At 49.9% G+C, this 20,712-nt stretch overlaps 1 protein-coding gene across 1 annotated transcript in view; it reads right to left on the bottom strand.

Annotated features, from left to right (window-relative positions):
• Window positions 1-3,134: 3,134 nt before the first annotated feature.
• The window catches only part of TSC22D4 (TSC22 domain family member 4), a 263,765-nt gene continuing 246,187 nt past the window's right edge, over window positions 3,135-20,712 (bottom strand). The window contains exon 4 of the mRNA XM_078671400.1: window positions 3,135-9,020. Coding sequence (XP_078527526.1) covers window positions 8,802-9,020 — 219 coding nt within the window. The 3' untranslated portion in view covers window positions 3,135-8,801. The remainder of the gene's footprint in view (window positions 9,021-20,712) is intronic.

Genomic DNA, 20,712 nt, shown 5'->3' with positions numbered 1-20,712 from the left:
TGCCTGGTACTTATTGATGACTTATGGGTGGTGTTTGTGACTTACCGACTCATGGGTGGTGTTTGAGACGTGTCGACTCATGAGCGATGTTAAAGACTTACTGACTCATGAGTGGTGCTCAAGACTTATCGTCTTGTGGATCATGTTTGAAACTTGAGACTTAAAGATTCGTAGGTGGTGTTTGAAATGTTAAACGTATTGGCTCATCCATGGTGTTTAAGACTTATTTATTCATGGATGGGGTCTGCGACTTATAGATTTAAGGTTGGCGTTTGTGACCTACTGAGTCATGAGTGGTGTTTACGAAGTATCGACTGTTGGGCGATGTTAAAGACTTGTTGTTTCATGGGCGGTGCCTGAAATAAATTGACTTGTGGGTGGTGTTTGAGATGTATCGACTCTTGGGAGATGTTTAAGACTTATTTATTCATGGGTGGTGTCTGATACTTATTGATGACTTATGGGTGGTGTTTGTGACTTACTGACTCATGGGTGGAATTTGAGATGTATCGACTTTAGGGAGATGTTTCAGGCTTACCTTCTGCTGGGTGGTGCTTAAGTCCTCTTGACTTGTGGGTCATGTTTCAAACAAGACTTAAATGTTTGTGGGTGGTTTTTGAAATTTGAAACATTGGCTCATGGTTGGTTTTTAGGACCTATTGTTTCATGTGGTGTATGAGAATTATTGACTCAGGGATGGTGTTTGAAGCTTGAGACTTGTTGACTTGTGGGCGGTGCCAGAGTCTGCCTTTTAGATGGTCTCTGAATTTGAAGTACATTGACTTGTGGGTGGTGGTTGACACTTACTAACACATAAGTGGAGTTTGAGTTTGAGATTTGTTGACTTGCAGGCGATGTTTGAGACTTACTGAGTCATGGATAATGTTTCAAACTTGAGGCTTAGAGACTCTTCATTTCTGCTTTCCCCCTTGGCCACTGTTTTCCTTTGTTTCTCCTTCTCCGTCTCCGTCTTTCTCCTTCAGCCACTCTTTCTATGTTTTGCCCATCTTTCTTACTCCCTTTTCTCCCTTTTTTTCTTGCTTTGGGTCAAAGCCTGGTGGTGAAAAATAAGCCCCAAAAATAAGTGCCAGAACCCACACCTGCAACCACAAGCACAAATTATGCGCAAACAGAGGGCTGTAGTGAAGACGTTCGACTGGTTGAGAGAAAGACCCATGTCTTGTAAACCGAGATGCTGTTGTGGCCCATTTCCATCTGCTTGTCCTGCAAAGAACAGAAGTAAACTACTTTTCTGCACAAATGTGGTGTCGCTGCCACAACCACGGTGAAGAGCCTTGATCCACACCACAATGCTTATTTATGGGATTTGTGCGTTCCCGTCATTTCTCCCTGCACTGGCGCTGTTTGGGTAGCCTAGCGCCAAAGTAGCCACTGTTGAACCATGGTGCAAGGGTGTCTCAGTTGCATGCAGGATTGTTTTTGTGGGGGAACATCCTTTTCAACGTGGATGTTACCCCGCAGGGCTTTTACGACGCGTCCTTTACAACGCTAGTCGTAACCACGACTTGCGCTGGAGGGCGCTAAAGGATAAAGAATAGTATATTTACTATTCCAACACCTTCCCTACTATCCACGGGGACTGGTGTTAGTATAGTAAATTATACTATTCACTATCCGCGCCCAACAGCGCAAGTCGTAACGACTTGCGTTGTTAAAGACGCGTTGTAAAGACACGCATTGAAACGGTACGCGTTGTACCGTCATTCATCCGTTTTTGTGCAGAAAGGGGCACATTTCTGTACAGAATCAATCCTAAGTGGTGTTTTGTTTTGAAAAGAGTTAAAAACTAGAAGAAATAAACATGTTTCTCCCTGTTACGCCTCACCTCGGGAAGTGTATGGATTTGGCTCTTCCCAAGTGAGAAAGACAAGGATTAGATACCCACAAAATGTACATCATGCAGAATCGTAACCACACAGTCTACATCACGCACAGGGACATGCTCTCACACACACAGCCCACATCACAGACAGATACATGCACCCACACAGTTCACCTCATACAGACACGTATATGCACTTACACAGTTCACATGATGCAGACAGATATGTGCGCCCACATCAGCACAGGTGCATGCACTCAGACAGCCCATACCACACAGACACATACATGGGCTTGAACAGCCGACATCATGCAGGCCAAATACGTGCACCTCTCAGTCGACGTCACACAGATACGTGCAATCACAGTCCACATCACGCAGACACATACAAGCACTCACATATTCCACATGAACGCAGGTACATTGACTCACACAACCCACATTATGCAGACACATATGTGCTCTCATACTGATATGTAGGTACACCCACATACCCTGCATCATGCACAGAGGTATGTGCATCCACACGTCCCACATCACGTACACAGTTAGGTGCACACACACAGCCCACATTATACAGACAGGTACATGCACCCACACAGACCACGTCATGCAGACACATACATGCACTCACATAGCTAACGTTAAAGCAGGTACATGGACTCACACAACCTTCGTTATACAGACACATATGTGCTCTCACACAGGTATGTATGTGCACCCACAGAGCCCACCTCACGCAGACAGGTACATTCACCCACAGAGCCCACCTCACGCAGGCAGGTACATTCACCCACACAGCTCACTTCACGCAGACAGGTACATGCACCCAAGCAGCCTATGTCATGCAGACACATACATACATAGCTAGTATTAAAGCAGGTATATTGACTCACACAACCCACATTATACAGACACATATGTGCTCTAACACAGGTATGTACATGCACCCACACATTCCACATCACGCAGATAGGTACGTGCACCCACACATTCCACATCACGCAGATAGGTACGTGCACCCACACATTCCACATCACGCAGACAGGTATGTGCACCCACACAGCCCACATCAAGCAGACAGGTATGTGCACCCACACAGCCCACATCAAGCAGACAGGTATGTGCACCCACACAGCCTACATCACGCAGACAGGTATGTGCACCCACACAGCCCACATCACGCAGACAGGTACGTCCACCCACACAGCCTACGTCACGCAGACATGTATGTGCACTGTTCAGCCCACACCCCACAGGCAGTATAAAAGAAGAGGCGTCTCGCAGCGTGAACTGTACAAGGTGTATTGAAGGTGAAAACTTTACAGAGATCAGTAAGTAGTACATTTTACATTTCATTTCACAGACATTCGGTCAATAAAAGTCCTTTGAAACCGTTAGATATTAGTCCATTGATTTACATTATTTGCATATTCGAAGAGGTGGTCGTGCGCTGCGAGATCCTCGGTTCGGGACTTCTGGGAGCTGTGAGACACACCTGCACGACGGACTCACCTCTCCCTACAAAGCTGACATCGCAAACCGTAACAAGAGTAAGTGAAGCCATGGCGGGGCGCGAGGTGAGACTCATATAGTGCCTGCTGTCAGGGAGTGCTTGGATGAGTCTCAATAGTGGTGACGTCACAGGCTGGAGGCACTACCTTTGGGTCCTGTGGAGGAGGAAGATACTGAGGCAACTGCCTAATGGACCTACCCCATAACTCCCATCTTACTTAAAACTACACACTTACCTGTCCTTCTCCCTGCCCTAGCCTGACCTAGAAACACTGCCCAGAAAAAAAGACCCCAAAAACACTTGTGTCCAACATTATATTATGTCCAACGCGACCTCCATCTATCTGAAGGGGAAACATCCTTTACAACGCAACTTTTACAACGCACTACCATTACGACGCAACTTTTACAACGCAAGTCATTACAACGAATTGCGCTGGAGGGCGCTCTAGGATGGGGAATAGTTTAATTACTATCCAACACCTTCCCTACTATCCACGGGGACTGGAGTTGGAATAGTAAATTAAACTATTCACTATCCAGCGCCCCCCAACGCAAGTTGTTGTAACGACTTGTGTTGTAAAACCTGCGTCGTAATGGCATGCGTTCTAAAAGCATGCGTTGTAATGACATACATCCATCTGAAAGCACCACCAGCTCTCTCACTCCAAAGTATTCTTGTCGTAAGCTGCATGTCGGGCGGACAGCATGCGTGGAACATGGCTGCTACATATGTGTAAGAGATATATCGTGCAGGCGACCAGGGCGAAAAGAAATAACAGATGGCCTGTAGGCACTTCCAGGGTAGGAAGATACAAGTGTAACCTCCTCTAGAGACCCACAAACATATTGTCTACAGTCTTTGTATCCTCTGCACATTTAAATATATCTAAAATTAATAATAAAATATCTAACCTCGCATGGTTGATTGGGGGGGTGGGGAGTGATTTTTGAAACAGGAGTGTTCACATAGCAAACTACAGCTGTTGGGACCTCCTAAAAATAATAAAAAAGATGTGGGGGAGGGGTGGGAAAGAAGTGGCAGCTACTGGGAGGGAGGTGGGTGGAGTTGGGAGAGGTGCAGTTGCATGGGGGCAAATGGGAGTTGGAGAGTAATGAAAAGCAGATTACAAAATAAAAATCAGGCAGGGAAGAGTGGGAGATGCAATGGATGAGGTGTGGGGAGTGGAAGCAAAACACAGAGCCTGAAGGCACGTTGATTGGAGGGGAGAAGCAGCACTCGCGGGAGAGAGCAAAAAAAACACATGCACTTGCATGAAGGGCAGACATTAAAAAATATATATATCTGAATGCAAGCAGTGGAAGGATGCTAGCAAGCCAATCAAAGGAATGGTAAATACACTGTTCTCACAGAGAGGGACAAAAAAGAAGAGGAAGGCTAACCATTGGACAAGACGATGTGAGTGACAAGAAAGCCAGCCAATGGTAAGCAATGGGTGGTCACAAAAAACACTGTACGATTTTGCTATGGTCCACTAGAGGGCTTATGACAAAGACAGCTAAAAGCTGTCTGAAGGCGAGACCCCATTAGATTTAATAATAAGCCTTTGCAATGCAATCGGTCTCGCCTTTGGGACCTTATATGTATTTAGCTATGCAGCACATGAGTCTGGGTGCTGAAACATCTACTGTTCCTTAACATGGAGGGAAAGTAAGAATCAAACTACGTGACAGGCCAGGTATGGGAACGCGTGGAGAGAAACATTGCCTTTCAAGGGGAAATGGTATAATCCAACGCTCTGTTTTTAATATAAAATCAGGGCCTTCGGTGATCATATCACTGAAAATACAAGATTTGAAAAAAATATTATTGTCCACGGGTGCTCGTGGAAGACAATTTCTATGGACTGGAATCTAAAGAATGCTAAAGTGATTCTGGTATTTTACTGACCTCTGCTGGTCGTTTTCGATCAAGAAAGTTAAATAGCGGCAGTTGAACAGAAAAAAAAGTCCCTAAGCGGAAGCAGGCAAGTCCTAGGGCTGATCTCCAGAGCCCACAAAGTACATACTAAAGTATATACAAGAGGTCTCGAATGCTCGACCTAAAAATGTGCTCTCCTGCTTGCATGTATTCCGGCAGGACGTCCCAAGCTGTACGTTCGGACATGTGGCTAAACGACCTACAAAAGGATTTTAGATAAACTGTAGGAACAAGTTGGATTTGATAGTGCTTCGAGGCAGGAATGCTTCAGTAAAGCCCCTCAGAATGACCCCACACTAGGTGCAACGGGACTGAGGGTACCACCGTCCTGACATGCACTGCTGTCACTGCCAGTCACCGCTTGCGATTGACCGCTCAGATTGTCTTGTCAATCCTCAGATTCCTGCACAGCGTATTAATAATGTACACCAACCCTACACTTTGGCCCTGAAAACTTCCACTCTAGTAGCCCCTGCAGCCTTCTCAGAGCCCCTTCCCCGCAAGCTCTGGCACTGCATGGCCTGCGGTGTCTCGATAAGGCTTTCGGTACACCATGCCTTCCTTAACGAAAGAATGCCTAGTGTGTCACAGCTTGCTGGGCCTGTCCCCTGATCTCCCAGGAAGGATGCTGTGCTCAACAGCAGGTCTGATAGGCTGAGGACAGGAGAAGAGATAGTATGTGCAAAGCTCAAGCTTGAATACTGAGGTATTAGCAGCATTTAATTTTCCAACAAATGGGTTAGAGAGGAGGTCGTAAGCAAGCAAGATACTGATATTATTCTATTCAGTAAAGTGGTGGTGGGAAAGAAGGGGTATGCATGCTGCATTTGACCAATTGAATAGCTCTTTTGGTCGGTCTAAATAGTTGAATCGGGGTTGGTTTAACTTTAAGGCCAAATCGTGGAACTGCTTTATAGTGCCACCATAAATGGCCACCGGAGGGCGCCATATTCCCACAAATGACCTGAAATACCACCTTGTTGCAAGGGAACAGGGAGAGCCCAGATTAGAAAATAGCATGTTGTCTGGGGGCTCTGAACATCTTTAAATTGGAGCAGATGAAGTATAGGCATAGTTGTACACGTGACAACAAAATTATTTATTGTCAGGTGCTACTAATGCAAATCTTCTCACTGTGGATTGTATTTTAATCTGCATATGAAGGCCCTGCACAATTTAAAATATTCATCGGTTGTTATTTTTAAAACATAGGAATCTGTTTATCTACTTACTTTAAGACTATTTTTAGTTAAATAGGGCATTGTTCAGTTTATATAAACTATGCAGAAAAATAAAGAATGAACAAACTGAACATATTTCTCTTAAATAGAACATCCAGAGGTCTCAGTCCGTTCTTGGAAGACATCGTTTGAATAAACCCGGGCCTGTTTTTTGGAACTCGTTTGAATTTCACAGACGGCAAAGTGGCTCGTGCCCTGGATGGTTGCATGGGCATAAAGGAATCCGTGGCAACCTTTGAGAGCAAAGGTGCCCGCCTCTCATACAGAAAGATTCTGTTCCTATTGTAAATATTGGCATCTTCGACTAATGCTATGCACCTCCCCTGCTCCCCAAGGTCCCTCCCGGTTCACCATCACGTTTTCAGAATTCCACAGGCCATATTATCAAGAACGGCGATAAAATTATCGCCGCTTAAGAGGCAGGAAACTGCAGCTAAAGCGGCGATAAGAGGCTTGATATTATGCTGTAGAGAATTCCAATAGAAGCCCACGTTGCACTAGAACCTGGGCTTCTATGGGAATTCACAAGGGCCTATTATCAAGCCCCTTATTTTCGCTTTAGCAGCAGTTTTCTGCCGCTAAACCGGCGATAATGTTATTGCCGTTCTTGATAATATGGCCCCAAGTTGTTTATGCGCTGTGGGAATTGTAAGGACGTTTAACTGCAGGCAGTGGCACCAGTACCACGTACTTATGGCAGTGGGCGCATCCCTCCTGCCGGTATTAATGACAATGGGCGTGCCCGAGGTACTGGTATTAATAGTTGTAATAGGGTGCGTCCCAGACACTGGTATTAATGTTTGTGGCAGTAGGCGCTTCCCAGGTACTGGTAGTAATGCCAATGATTCGGAACCGCTGAGGATAGAGCCACGGGCACTCCTTCTCGTACCTTGCAGCCAAAGCTTGGAACAACCCTCCCCTGCACCTCAGGACCACCCCATCACTCCAGCAATTCAGGAAAGAACTCCAGACCTGGCTGCTCGAATGAACAGATCACCACGAAGCAGCTAGCAGCTCCAGCGGCTTGAGACCCTCATTGGCGATTTGCCACACTTTATAAGCGCATGACTGATTGATAGACTGATAATAGGCGTGCCCTAGGAACTGGTTTTTGGCGGTGGGTGTGTCCCAGGTACCAGCAGTGGGGACGGCTACCTCTTTAGGAACTGTCTGTCTGTAGCGACTCCCAATCCCTTGTAATCATATCATCCACCAACAGGCATCCTATAGACCCCCACGTACTTTCTTTCCGAAAATGTATAATAAATAAAACTGTGGCAAAGCCAGTCCTAATTTCTGCAAATTCCGGTTCATGAATGTGCAAAGGTTATTCGCTCTTGTGCAAACTGATAAAGGGCCTCACACTCGAGCAGCTCGTGCTCCCAGCCTCGGCACAGTCCCTCGGTTTAGGCCTAGCCGGCTCGTGCATGCAGCGAGTGATCGTGCGCATGCCTGGGCCCGACGGGGCGGGCCGCTGGCAGCCATTTTGTTTCAGCTATTGTTCTACTACAATAAGAGCCCTCCCTTGGTGTGAATGCAGGACCCTTGAGTTGGGACAGTGCTTTGGGCTTGGGGAAGTGTGTGGTGAAGGGGAGTTAGGATCCCTCCCTGGAGGCCAACTTTTGTTTTAAATATCCCTGATTTCTATTATTGCACATGAGACAGAAGACAAGACTGTCCCCTGGATCTGGAGCTCACACGCGGCTTCGCCAGCAGCCCTGCTGCTCCAGCGGACTGCCGAAGGTCACATTATATCTGGTTTTCCCTTAGGTCAGAAGTGGACATTGCCTCAGACAAGTACAGATGGCTTCCAGCGAGGTTTATCCAGGGACAGCCCCACGCCCTCAGAAACATTATAAAATGGCAGTCTATAGGCTGCGGGCTTCAGCTGACTTGCTTCGGACACTGGCTCCCTAGCACAGTACAAGACATGCCTTTCATGGCCCTCCTTGCCTCCCCTGGGCACAGCCACACCAACCTGCTCAGGCCAGAGCAGTCTGGGCTACTGCAGCGGAAACCTACTGCTATGCCCCCTGGTTCCTTGTGCCTCCTCTGGGTGGGTGCTGGTCCCACATCCCGTTTAAAAGGCACCTGTGGTGGGTTAGTAGCGCGCATGGGACCCCAGTCCGGTATGCCTGGCACCCCCTGCATGTCCCTCGGGCACCAAGCTTGGCAGAATCAAGCGACTGTAGTGTTGGCGGGACCGCTCGCAAGGCGGCCGGATGTGTTGGCTTCTTGGCGGTTGGTGGCCCATTGTTGCTCACGCTGTGCTGCTGCTAGCCGGTGGTGCGGCCACGGCCAGCCGCAGGCTCTGCATCTTGGCCTGCATCTCAGACAACTGGTCAGGGCTGGCCAGCGACTTGAGCACTGAGTTCTCCTGCTCCAGCAGGGCATTCCGGTCCATCAGATCCTTGATCTGATCGCGCAGCACGTCCACCTCCTCCCGGACCGCGAACATCAGGTGCGTCTTCACCAGGTCCTGTAGGAGACAAGAGAGCAAGAGAGTAAGGCAGGGTATAATCTGAGTATTCAAGTGGTGCCTGCCCACTGTCTTAAAGTATTAAAAAACAGTAATGGATGGAATGGATAAATTAATCCCAGCCTCTGGTAATCACTCGGCCCACATTCAATCCCAGTCCACCGTTACTATGCACACCTTGTCTCCTCAGTTTGGACCCAGTCATATGCAAATCTATCTAGACTCTGCTCCAAAGGGAATAGTCCAGCCTGAACTGCCAAGCCAGGCCCTGCCTGAACTGGAACACAAGCATCCCACAGCTGGTTTGACCCTAGTTAAGGTTCATCAGCCATATATAGATTGGTTTCAGTGGCAGTGTGCACTGGACCCACATCCGGGCATACTCGTGCCACTTAGGGCGACACACTGAAGTATACACAAAGTGATGGATGGAATGCTTGAATGAATCTCAGCCTCTGGTAATTACTCAGGCTGCACGCATCTCAGTACATCGGTATTTTGCACACCATGCCACATCAGATTGAACCCAGCCATATGCAAATCAGTCTTGACCCCGCTCCAATGGGAACAGTCCAGCCCGTACTGCCAGGCCAGGTCCTCCCTGAACTGGAACACAAGCAACCCAAGACTGGTTACGAAGAATTGGCTGAGATCCAAGCATTCTATCCATCCCTTTTTTGTATACTTTAGTGTGCTGCCCAATGAGCTTATAGGCATTAGCCAGCAAAGCACTCCCTCTGAGCAGTTATCCTTCGTAGCGTATGGGCTATAAAGCCACAGGCCCCAGACAGCAGAGCTATCCCTCTGGTTCTACACACATTGCATATTCTGGCCCCAGCACCGGTTCTACAGGCTCAGCCACAGTAAGCAATGCGGCCGCTCCAGCTGTATGGAACTTACACACTCAGGCCTCAGACAGCAGAGCTATCCTCTGGTTCTACACACAGTGCATATTCTGACCTCACCTCTGGTTCTACAGGCTCAGCCACAGTAAGCAATGCGGCCGCTCCAGCTGTACGGAACGTACAGACTCAGGTAGCTGTACAGAACTTACAGGCTCAGGCCTCAGACAGCAGAGCTTTCCCTCCAGTTACATAGTGTGCATGCTTTGGGGCCCATGGTTGGAATATTATGACATAGACTTGGGGGATGTGGAGAATGGGTCACAATACACCCAACCTCCCTGAGCCGTCACAGACGCTAGAATCAGAACTAGAAGGGACACAGCTGCATTGATCGCAGACCCTGAATTGTGTTGTACTTGCTTTACTCGGTCATCCAAGTCTTACTCCATTGTAATTTATGGTGTTAGTGATGCTGATGTCATGCCGAATAAAATAAATAAATACATTATATATATATAAATATATAGAGAGAGAAAGAGAGAGAGTGCATGCTTATCCAGACTGCTAGTCTATCCCTCGCGATACACAGATCTGACGTGCATATCTTTTATTTTTATATTCCGATTAGTTTGGCTGTAGATATCACTACAAGTCAGGCAGTACAAACATTAAAGGCAATACCTGAGACCTCAGTAGTAGCCAGATTACATAGTGCAGAGAAGACTGAGAGGTTGGGAGCAGTGCTATGGTGATGGACACATAAGTAAACACGCAGGTCTAGCTGTTGGGTCCCAGGGGTAATGGGGGGGCTCACGTAACTAGTGAATCAGTGGGGGAGGAGCGGTCCTGGTGCACAAAATGAGCTGTGGGGGCTTGTGCAAACATGCTGTAAGGGTGATGCTCTCAGCAGGATGGGGCAGGAGCGAGGGCACCAACAGAGGATAGAAAGGGATGGTAGCTGCTACCCCTGGCACTGCCCTTGCCACCTGCAGTCCCTGACATCATTAAGGCAAGATTGGTACGAAGAGAAAGTGAAGGGGCTCTTGGTAGCTTGTTTGCTGTCTCTTTGCCCTTCCCCTGCATCTGAGCAGCAAACAGGTGGCTCCTGTGTGTGATGTGACTTGCGCTACCCTTGGCATTTTGGTGAATCATTGTCCGCAGCTGGGGTACCATGGCAGGGGGCAGGCGACAGAATACCCTGAGTCAAAATGCAGCACATGAGGGCTTAGGGGTCCCTCGGGCACTGGGTTGCTGCATTCCGTGAACACATTTGGGTACAGATGGGGACGTTGTTGGGGAGTCAGGGAGGTGTGTGTTGTTTTGTATGGAAGCCAGCCTTCCAGAGGCAAACCGCATACGGTTAAGGTGTCCTGTGATAGGGTGGGGAGGCTCAGCCTTAGGCGGCGCAGGTCCCTCTGATTACACAGATCTTACAAGCACAGCTCTAGACAGATCTCACAAGCTCAGGCCTCAGACGGGGCAGCTCTCTGGATCCACAGCTCTTACAAGCGCAGGTGTTAGAATGCACTTATCTCTCAGGTGTGTGACACAAATGTGCTTTATTATTACATCCATGTGGCGAAGCAGCCATTTGTGGAATACAAGCAATGACAGCAAGATCACAATCTTGGCCCAAGGCAGGGGCACCATTTTCTATGTATAACCTTTTCTTTCCTAACAAAATCAGAGGGGACACTCCTGCTGACTTCGAGGGGTCCCTGCAAGCCGAAGCTTTCGCTTAGCAGCTGACCCACATCTGTGCGAGGGGTGTCCAGCTCGTGACCAAGACGGGGTCTTACACTCTTACCCATCAGGTAATGGGTTTAGATCATCCAGGAGAGGGCTTCTTGGAAAAACATACATCTGCAACCTAGACACGTAGGTTAGGGGTTCGTATTGTAGGAGTGGGCTACATAGCTGTGCTATTGTATATGTATGCATATATAAGTTGTGTCAACAAAATGGTTGAGCTATTCATTTCATTCACCGTTCTGACATTCAGTATACATTTTGTCTACTTCTGTCTATTAATTATCACAGCCCATATATTCTACGAAAGAATCACTACGGTTCAATAAATAATAAAAACGCCCACTGTATATTCTTTGTATATTTCTTTGAGCAAAAGAGAGCACGAGCTACTGAGCAAAAAATGAGAAGTCTGTCACCGCGGTTCCCGAGGGAAAGAGTTCTCATGTTCAGTCGTAGCCAGAACTGTTCACCCCCGTTTAGGTTCGAGGGATAGTGGTGCCACTGGGAGCTAGCTGGGACAACACATCCTACGGAGGCGCTTGGCATCAGTCTGGCACCATCCTAAGTTTATGTTGCACAAACGCGCAATTCCTACTGATAGGTGGAAACTACACGACAATGTTGAACACTTCCTGCATGCTGCTCTGAGGGAGGGCAGCATCTCAGCACACCCTCTGGTCATACCCACAGCCATGGCTGCCAAGTTTCCTAGGTTCATGTGTGATGTGCTGCACCAGCTCAGGGTTTTCCTTTGAGTTCTGGGCCTTGTAGTCCTGTTTTTATAACAAACAAAACACAACTTCAAATTCCATAATTCAAAGAAAAAACCTGCTCTGCAGCGTACATCACACATGGACCTGGGAAACTTGGCAGGGCTGCAATTCATGGGTCCTCAACCCCAATGCAGGTCGGTGAGGGGTGTCTATAAAATGCGAGCCACGGTTGAGGGACTCGAATTTTCCATCCATTAGAATAGGATACCGATATTTCCCTGTGAGAGTGGTGTCTCGAATCCCAGAAATTTCCACCCAGCCTGCACACAACGCAAAGGAGGTAAAAACACAGCCAAGAGGATTCTGAGACTCCTGTTGACGTCATCGGTGACTGATTAGGTACATTACCTCTATTGCTGAGCATGGCTTTATACTTTACAAGCGCTGTTCTAGATCTAGCCGCTAGATGGCAGCAGAACTCCACCACCTGCAGCCAAGGACAGCTAAAGAGCCTTGGCTGCTGCGCTCCTGCCAGGTCTGCCCTCTGAGGTCAGACCTACACAGAGCAATTCTTTCTACTTAACAACAGAAAGGACTGGGATTTATAAAACACAGAGCAGTAGCTGTCTATAGCGGATACAGGCCTCTTTATTAGAAATCTCTTTATTCCAGAGCAGGGAAGTGGGAACCCACAGCTCCTGAAACTTGCAACGAGTTCCCTTTGCTTGGCTACTAAGGACACGCCCACAGACACAGGATCACTGTGATTATATGGCAAACTGTGCAGTAGCATTTCACAAATTATCTAGCAAGGAAATGAAAATTATGTGGCAGGACATCCAGTCGCAATATTATTTCACGAAGTTGTAATTTTAACAAACATTAATGCTGTCTAGGGAAAAGTTTCACCAATTTAATGCTGAGATACTGCAATCAGCACCTAAAAAGGCACTGCAAAGACTCTTCCACTGACCAGCACTAGGTGTGACACCTTATTAGTAAAATCGTAAACATCTACGGCAACTTCGCACACCAAACCAACCCCAGAGAGTTCGTTGCTAACCTACCCACCACCAACCAAGATGGCCAACTGACCGAACAAACAACCCTCACCAGAAACGACACAGCAGCAATCATGCGTACCATCCACTCAGGGGCCCCAGTGGGCCCAGGCCCCCACCACATCTGCAACCTGGGAACATCACCAATCAGCACAACCCTGACCCACATCATCAACACCTCCATCACGTCTGCCACTTTCCCGGAAAAATGGAAACCTGCAGAAATCAACGCTTTCCTCAGGAAGCCCACAGCCGACTCAACTCAACTGAGCAACGTCCGACCCATCTCCCTGCTCCCCTATCCAGCCAAAGTGATTGAGAAGGCCATTAACAAGCAACTCACAACCCGCCTTGAACTTTGCCATCTTCTAGACAAATCGCAATCAGGAGTTAAGAGAACCACAGCACGGAAACAGCACTCATATCGGCCACCAATGACATTCGAAGCATCCCGGATCGAGGAGAAACAGCGGCCCTGATCCAGGTCGAACTCTTTGCAGGCTTCGACACTGTCTCCTATAACACCCTCATCAGAAGACTCCACGAGACTGGCATACAAGGATCCGCTCTCAAATGGATCAGTTTCTTTCTCACGAGCAGAACCCAAAGAGTCAGGCTGTCACCCTTCACATCAGACACCAAGAAATCGATATGTGGAGCCCTACAGGGATCATCCCTCAGCTCCACCTTTTTCAAAATATACAAGATACCGCTTGCCAACATCATCCAATCACAAAACATCACTGTCATCTCCTACACCAATGACACCGAACTCATCCCCTCCTTACGGACAAGACAACCTCCACCAGCACCAACTTCACTAACTGCATTACCATGGCAGCAGACTCGATGGGAACCAGTTGCCTGCAGCTTAACTCTTACAAGACTGAAGAACTGGTCTTCGGCAACAAGACCTCCCCATGGGACTCCACCTGGTGGCCGTCGGAGGTAGAACCAACACCCACACCACAGACCATGTAAGAAATCTCAGGACCATCCTAGATGGAAAGCTCAACATGATGGCTGAAGTCAATGCAGTCAGCACTTCCTGCTTCCACATCCTATGCATGCTGTGAAAGCTCTTTTAATGGTTGCCTCAGAACGGGAAGGACCGTCACGCAAGCAGTCATCACCAGCTGGCTGGAGCACAGCAACGCTTCCTACGCCGGAATCTCCAAACAACTTCTACATGGACTTCAGATCATCCAGGACACCGCTGCAAGAATCATACTCAACCTCCAACGCCGCACCAGTGTCACACAGCACCTCAGGAAGCTTCACTGGCTCCCCATTCACAAGTGGAGCCAATTCAAACATCTCAGGCACACATACAAAGCCCGACATAACACAGAACCAGAATACCTGAACAGCTGCATACATGTTCAGCAACCTACCAGCCACCTGCGCTCTGTCTCACTCTCACACCTGCCCACATCTGCAAGGCTGGAGGTCGCTCATTCTCCTACATCGCACCCAAGACATGGAATAACCTCCCTCAACATATCAGAGCCTCCTGCTCACTTCTTGGGCTCCGCAAGCCGCTGAAGACCTTGGGGACCGCACACCTACACACCAGCACAAGTGTCTGGATACCCTCTTGAGTAATTAAAATATTGAACCATCTGAGCTAGAAATAATGTTGTGGTGGTAATCTGACAGCCATGCTGCAGACGGCAGATTGAGTGGGAAGTGTGGCAGGTCCATGGAAACGCTGCAGCCGCGGCCTCACATAATCCACTGACTATGCATAGATAGTACTGAACATACATAGGAGTCCTCGCTCTATGCCCGAATATTCCAGTGCGGACGCCCCTATATACACCTCTGAATATACCCTTGAATCCTTGCTCCACGCCCCGATATTAGAGTACTGACAGGCCCCCATATACAGCTCTGAAACGCACCCTAATCCTTGTCCGCTCAATGATAGTCCAGTACTGACACCCCCATATACAGCTCTAAAATGCCCCCTAATCCTTGTCCACTCAATGATAGTCCAGTACTGACACCCCCATATACAGCTCTGAAACGCACCCTAATACTTGTCCGCTCAATGATAGTCCAGTACTGACACCCCCCATATACAGCTCTGAAACGCACCCTAATACTTGTCCGCTCAATGATAGTCCAGTACTGACACCCCCACATACAGCTCTGAAACGCACCCTAATACTTGTCCGCTCAATGATAGTAGAATACTGACATCCCCACATACAGCTCTGAAACGTACCCAGAATCCCTTGTGGTCTCTTAGTGCCTACTCAAGGTGCTTCGAAGCCCAGACCTGCAGCGCCCCCTTCTGGTTTCTTAGTGCCTACTCAAGGCGCTTCGAAGGCCAGACCTGCAGTGCTCCCTTCTGGTCTCTTAGTGCCTACTCAAGGCGCTTCGAAGGCCAGACCTGCAGCGCCCCCTTCTGGTTTCTTAGTGCCTACTCAAGGCGCTTCGAAGGCCAGACCTGCAGCGCTCCCTTCTGGTCTCTTAGTGCCTACTCTAGGCACTTCGAAGGCCAGACCTGCAGCGCTCCCTTCTGGTCTCTTAGTGCCTACTCTAGGCACTTCGAAGGCCAGACCTGCAGCGCTCCCTTCTGGTCTCTTAGTGCCTACTCAAGGCGCTTCGAAGGCCAGACCTGCAGTGCTCCCTTCTGGTCTCTTAGTGCCTACTCTAGGCACTTCGAAGGCCAGACCTGCAGCGCCCCCTTCTGGTCTCTTAAAGCCTACTCAAGGCGCTTCGAACACCAGACCTGCAGTGCCCCCTTCTGGTCTCTTAAAGCCTACTCAAGGAGCTTCAAAGCCCAGACCTGCAGCGCCCCCTTCTGGTCTCTTAAAGCCTACTCAAGGCGCTTCGAAGGCCAGACCTGCAGCGCCCCCTTCTGGTCTCTTAGTGCCTACTCAAGGCGCTTCGAACACCAGACCTGCAGCGCCCCCTTCTGGTCTCTTAAAGCCTACTCAAGGAGCTTCAAAGCCCAGACCTGCAGCGCCCCCTTCTGGTCTCTTAGTGCCTACTCAAGGCGCTTCGAAGGCCAGACCTGCAGCGCCCCTTCTGGTCTCTTAGTGCCTACTCAAGGCGCTTCGAAGGCCAGACCTGCAGCGCCCCCTTCTGGTCTCTTAGTGCCTATTCAAGGCGCTTCCAAGACTCCTCAGTCCAGACCTGCAGCGCCCCCTTCTGGTCCCTGATAGCTGTCTCCACCTCTCTCCGCCGCCCTCCCCACACTTACCGCTGAAGCTTGGGAGGAGAAGCACTTGAGAGCTGTGGGTGCCCCTGTAAAGACAGCCATGCCAGCCACTCTGTGCTGCCAGGGCCCAGGCCGCTTTATAACCCCACTGCGCTGTCTGAACCCACGACTGCCTTTTATACCCGGATATAAATACTCCCCCGGCCTCATCCAACCACAAAGCAGAGACGGTGGCGTGAGGCGGAACCTCAGGAAGGAAGCGCCAACCACAGGTAGGATGATGCGTAGGGCCGAGGCGCACCATGGGGCAATGCGCACAAGAAAGTCACCGGGGGGTGTCTACAGGTCTGGTTCAGACATACAGCCATGTTTACCCTTTTACTCCACCTTATCTGCCAGTCTTGGCTCTGGCGGGAGCACTGTCCAGGGTTCAGGGGGTCTCAGGGCTGTGATGACCCTTCAAACTGGACTCAGAGCAACAGTGGATCATTGTAAGCAACCACCTAACCTATGAAATATGTTATCTGTTTATTTTATATATACATTGCGTTAAAAACTATGGGGCATATTATCAACGGCCAGCGATAATGGCTGTGTTTAGCGATAATAATATTCTCTGGAATTTATCGCCCTGGTAGCGCGTTATTAGCAACGCATTTCTCTAGGGATATAAAAATTCCAGAGATAGCGGGGTTATCGCCGATTTGCAAGGAACATCGCTGGTTTTCCAGCGATGTTCCCTGCAAAACGGCGATAACCTTGCTGATACGACCCTGTGGTCGTATCAGCATAATCCACCCCCTATGCCAAACAGAGGTAAGTCAGGATTTTAGAAGACGTTAGATTTTGGCGAAAACTGCCATTTTCGCCAAAATGTGACATCTGCTGAAATCCTGTGGGCTGCCTTGTAAATATCGCGATGTGAACATCAGCGATATTTGCTAGGTAGTCCATCCGGGGTACGCCCAGTGACGCCCACTTTGCATCTCATTAGAGATGCAAAGGGAGGCGTTGGGAAAAAAGGGTGATTATGCATGTTTGCACCCTCTTGTAAATAGGGCGTTAGTTTTATCTCCGCTTCTTTGGCTTTGTAAGCCAAGAAAGCGGAGGTAAAGCCCTTGTAAATATGCCCCCATATTTCCCATCGCTCCATTGCCATCGCTGTGTTTCCCATCTCTAGAGCAGCCTTCAGATGGCGCCATTTCAACTGGAATTAACAAAAGCATGTCCAACGGTGGCACCCCGGGGGCACCTTCCACTAATAAATGTTTATTTCTATGGAAATGTCCCTCTCATCTTCTTGTCTCATTTGTGCGCTTTCATTTACTGACGCCTCCTTGACCTCAGGCCCTTCTACAACACACAGCTGGACGCAGAGCTGATGACGTGTGATTGCTGCGTCACGCTGCACGCGAGCTCCAATCCCTTTACCACCTCCAGGAGTAAGTCCTGGCTGCTCCCCCTGGCACTTTTCACGAGACACGTTTACAAAATGAATAACCAAAGCAAACAGAAGGGAATCACCTTCACTGAAAGGCCAGTCACAGCGGTGTTCACCGCAGATTCTGCCCAGGTACCACCATCTGCCCCTGGATACTGCCCAGGTACCACCTACTGCCCCTGGATACTGCCCAGGTACCACCATCTGCCCCTGGATTCTGCCCAGGTACACCATCTGCCCCTGGATACTGCCCAGGTACCACCTACTGCCCCTGGATACTGCCCAGGTACCACCATCTGCCCCTGGACACTGCCCAGGTACCACCTACTGTCCCTGGATTCTGCCCAGGTACCACCATCTGCCCCTGGACACTGCCCAGTTACCACCTACTGTCCTTGGATACTGCCCAGGTACCACCTACTGCCCCTGGATACTGCCCAGGTACCACCATCTGCCCCTGGATTCTGCCCAGGTACACCATCTGTCCCTGGATACTGCCCAGGTACACCATCTGTCCCTGGATACTGCCCAGGTACCACCATCTGCCCCTGGACACTGCCCAGGTACCACCTACTGTCCCTGGATTCTGCCCAGGTACCACCATCTGCCCCTGGACACTGCCCAGTTACCACCTACTGTCCTTGGATACTGCCCAGGTACCACCTACTGCCCCTGGATACTGCCCAGGTACCACCTACTGTCCCTGGATTCTGCCCAGGTACCACCATCTGCCCCTGGACACTGCCCAGTTACCACCTACTGTCCTTGGATACTGCCCAGGTACCACCTACTGCCCCTGGATACTGCCCAGGTACCACCTACTGTCCCTGGATTCTGCCCAGGTACCACCATCTGCCCCTGGACACTGCCCAGTTACCACCTACTGTCCTTGGATACTGCCCAGGTACCACCTACTGCCCCTGGATACTGCCCAGGTACCACCTACTGTCCCTGGATTCTGCCCAGGTACCACCTACTGCCCCTGGATACTGCCCAGGTACCACCTACTGCCCCTGGATACTGCCCAGGTACCACCTACTGTCCCTGGATTCTGCCCAGGTACCACCATCTGCCCCTGGACACTGCCCAGTTACCACCTACTGTCCTTGGATACTGCCCAGGTACCACCATCTGCCCCTGGATTCTGCCCAGGTACCACCTACTGTCCCTGGATTATGCCCAGTTACCACCTACTGTCCTTGGATACTGCCCAGGTACCACCTACTGCCCTGGATACTGCGCAGGTACCACCTACTGTCCCTGGATTCTGCCCAGGTACCACCATCTGCCCCTGGACACTGCCCAGTTACCACCTACTGTCCTTGGATACTGCCCAGGTACCACCTACTGCCCCTGGATACTGCCCAGGTACCGCCTATTACCCCAGGATACTGCCCAGGTACCACCTACTGCCCCTGGATACTGCCCAGGTACCACCTACTGTCCCTGGATTCTGCCCAGGTACCACCTACTGTCCCTGGATTCTGCCCAGTTACCACCTACTGTCCTTGGATACTGCCCAGGTACCACCTACTGCCCCTGGATACTGCCCAGGTACCACCTACTGTCCCTGGATTCTGCCCAGGTACCGCCATCTGCCCCTGGGCACTGCCCAGTTACCACCTACTGTCCTTGGATACTGCCCAGGTACCACCATCTGCCCCTGGATTCTGCCCAGGTACCACCTACTGTCCCTGGATTCTGCCCAGTTACCACCTACTGTCCTTGGATACTGCCCAGGTACCACCTACTGCCCCTGGATACTGCCCAGGTACCACCTACTGTCCCTGGATTCTGCCCAGGTACCACCATCTGCCCCTGGACACTGCCCAGTTACCACCTACTGTCCTTGGATACTGCCCAGATACCACCTTCTACCCCTGTATACTGCCCAGGTACCACTTTCTACCCCAGGATACTGTCCAGGTACCACTTTCTGCCCCTGGATACTGCCCAGGTACCACCATCTGCACCTGGATCCTGCCCATGTACCACCTTCTAACCCTGAATACTGCACCAGTACTACCTACTGTCCCTGGATTCTGCCCAGGTACCCCTTTCTACCCCTAGATACTACCCAGGTACCACCTACTGCCCCAGGATGCTGCCCAGGTACCACCTACTGCCCCTGGATACTGCCCAGGTACCACCTACTGCCCCTGGTTACTGGCCAAATACCACATTCTACCTCTGGATACTGCCCAGGTACCACCTACTGCCCTGGATACTGCCCAGGCACCATCTACTGCCCCTGGAAACTGCCAAGGTACCACCTTCTATCCCACGATACTGCCCAAGTACCACCTTCCACCCCTGTATTCTACCACAGTACCACCCATTACCCCCAGGATACTTCCCAGGTACCACCTTCTACCTCAGGATACTGCCCAGGTACTGCCTACTGCCCCATTATACTGCCCAGGTGCCACCATCTGCCCTTGGATACTGCCAGGTGCCACCTTCTACCCCTGGATACTGCCCAGGTGCCTCCTACTGCCCCTGGATACTGCCCAGGTACCAGCTATTACCCCAGGATACTGCCCAGGTACCATCTACTGCCCCTGGATACTGCCCAGGTACCACCTTCTACCCAGGATACTGCCCAGGTACCACCTACTGCCTCTGGATACTGCCCAGGTACCACCTACTGCTCCAGGACACTGCCCAAGTACCACCTTCTACCTCTGGATTCTGCCCAGGTACCAACC

Source organism: Lissotriton helveticus, chromosome 12 (genome assembly GCF_964261635.1).
Source record: "Lissotriton helveticus chromosome 12, aLisHel1.1, whole genome shotgun sequence".
NCBI lineage: Eukaryota > Metazoa > Chordata > Amphibia > Caudata > Salamandridae > Lissotriton > Lissotriton helveticus.
The sequence above is the reverse complement of the archived record's forward strand: the minus strand, read 5'-3'. Positions and strand labels throughout refer to the sequence as shown.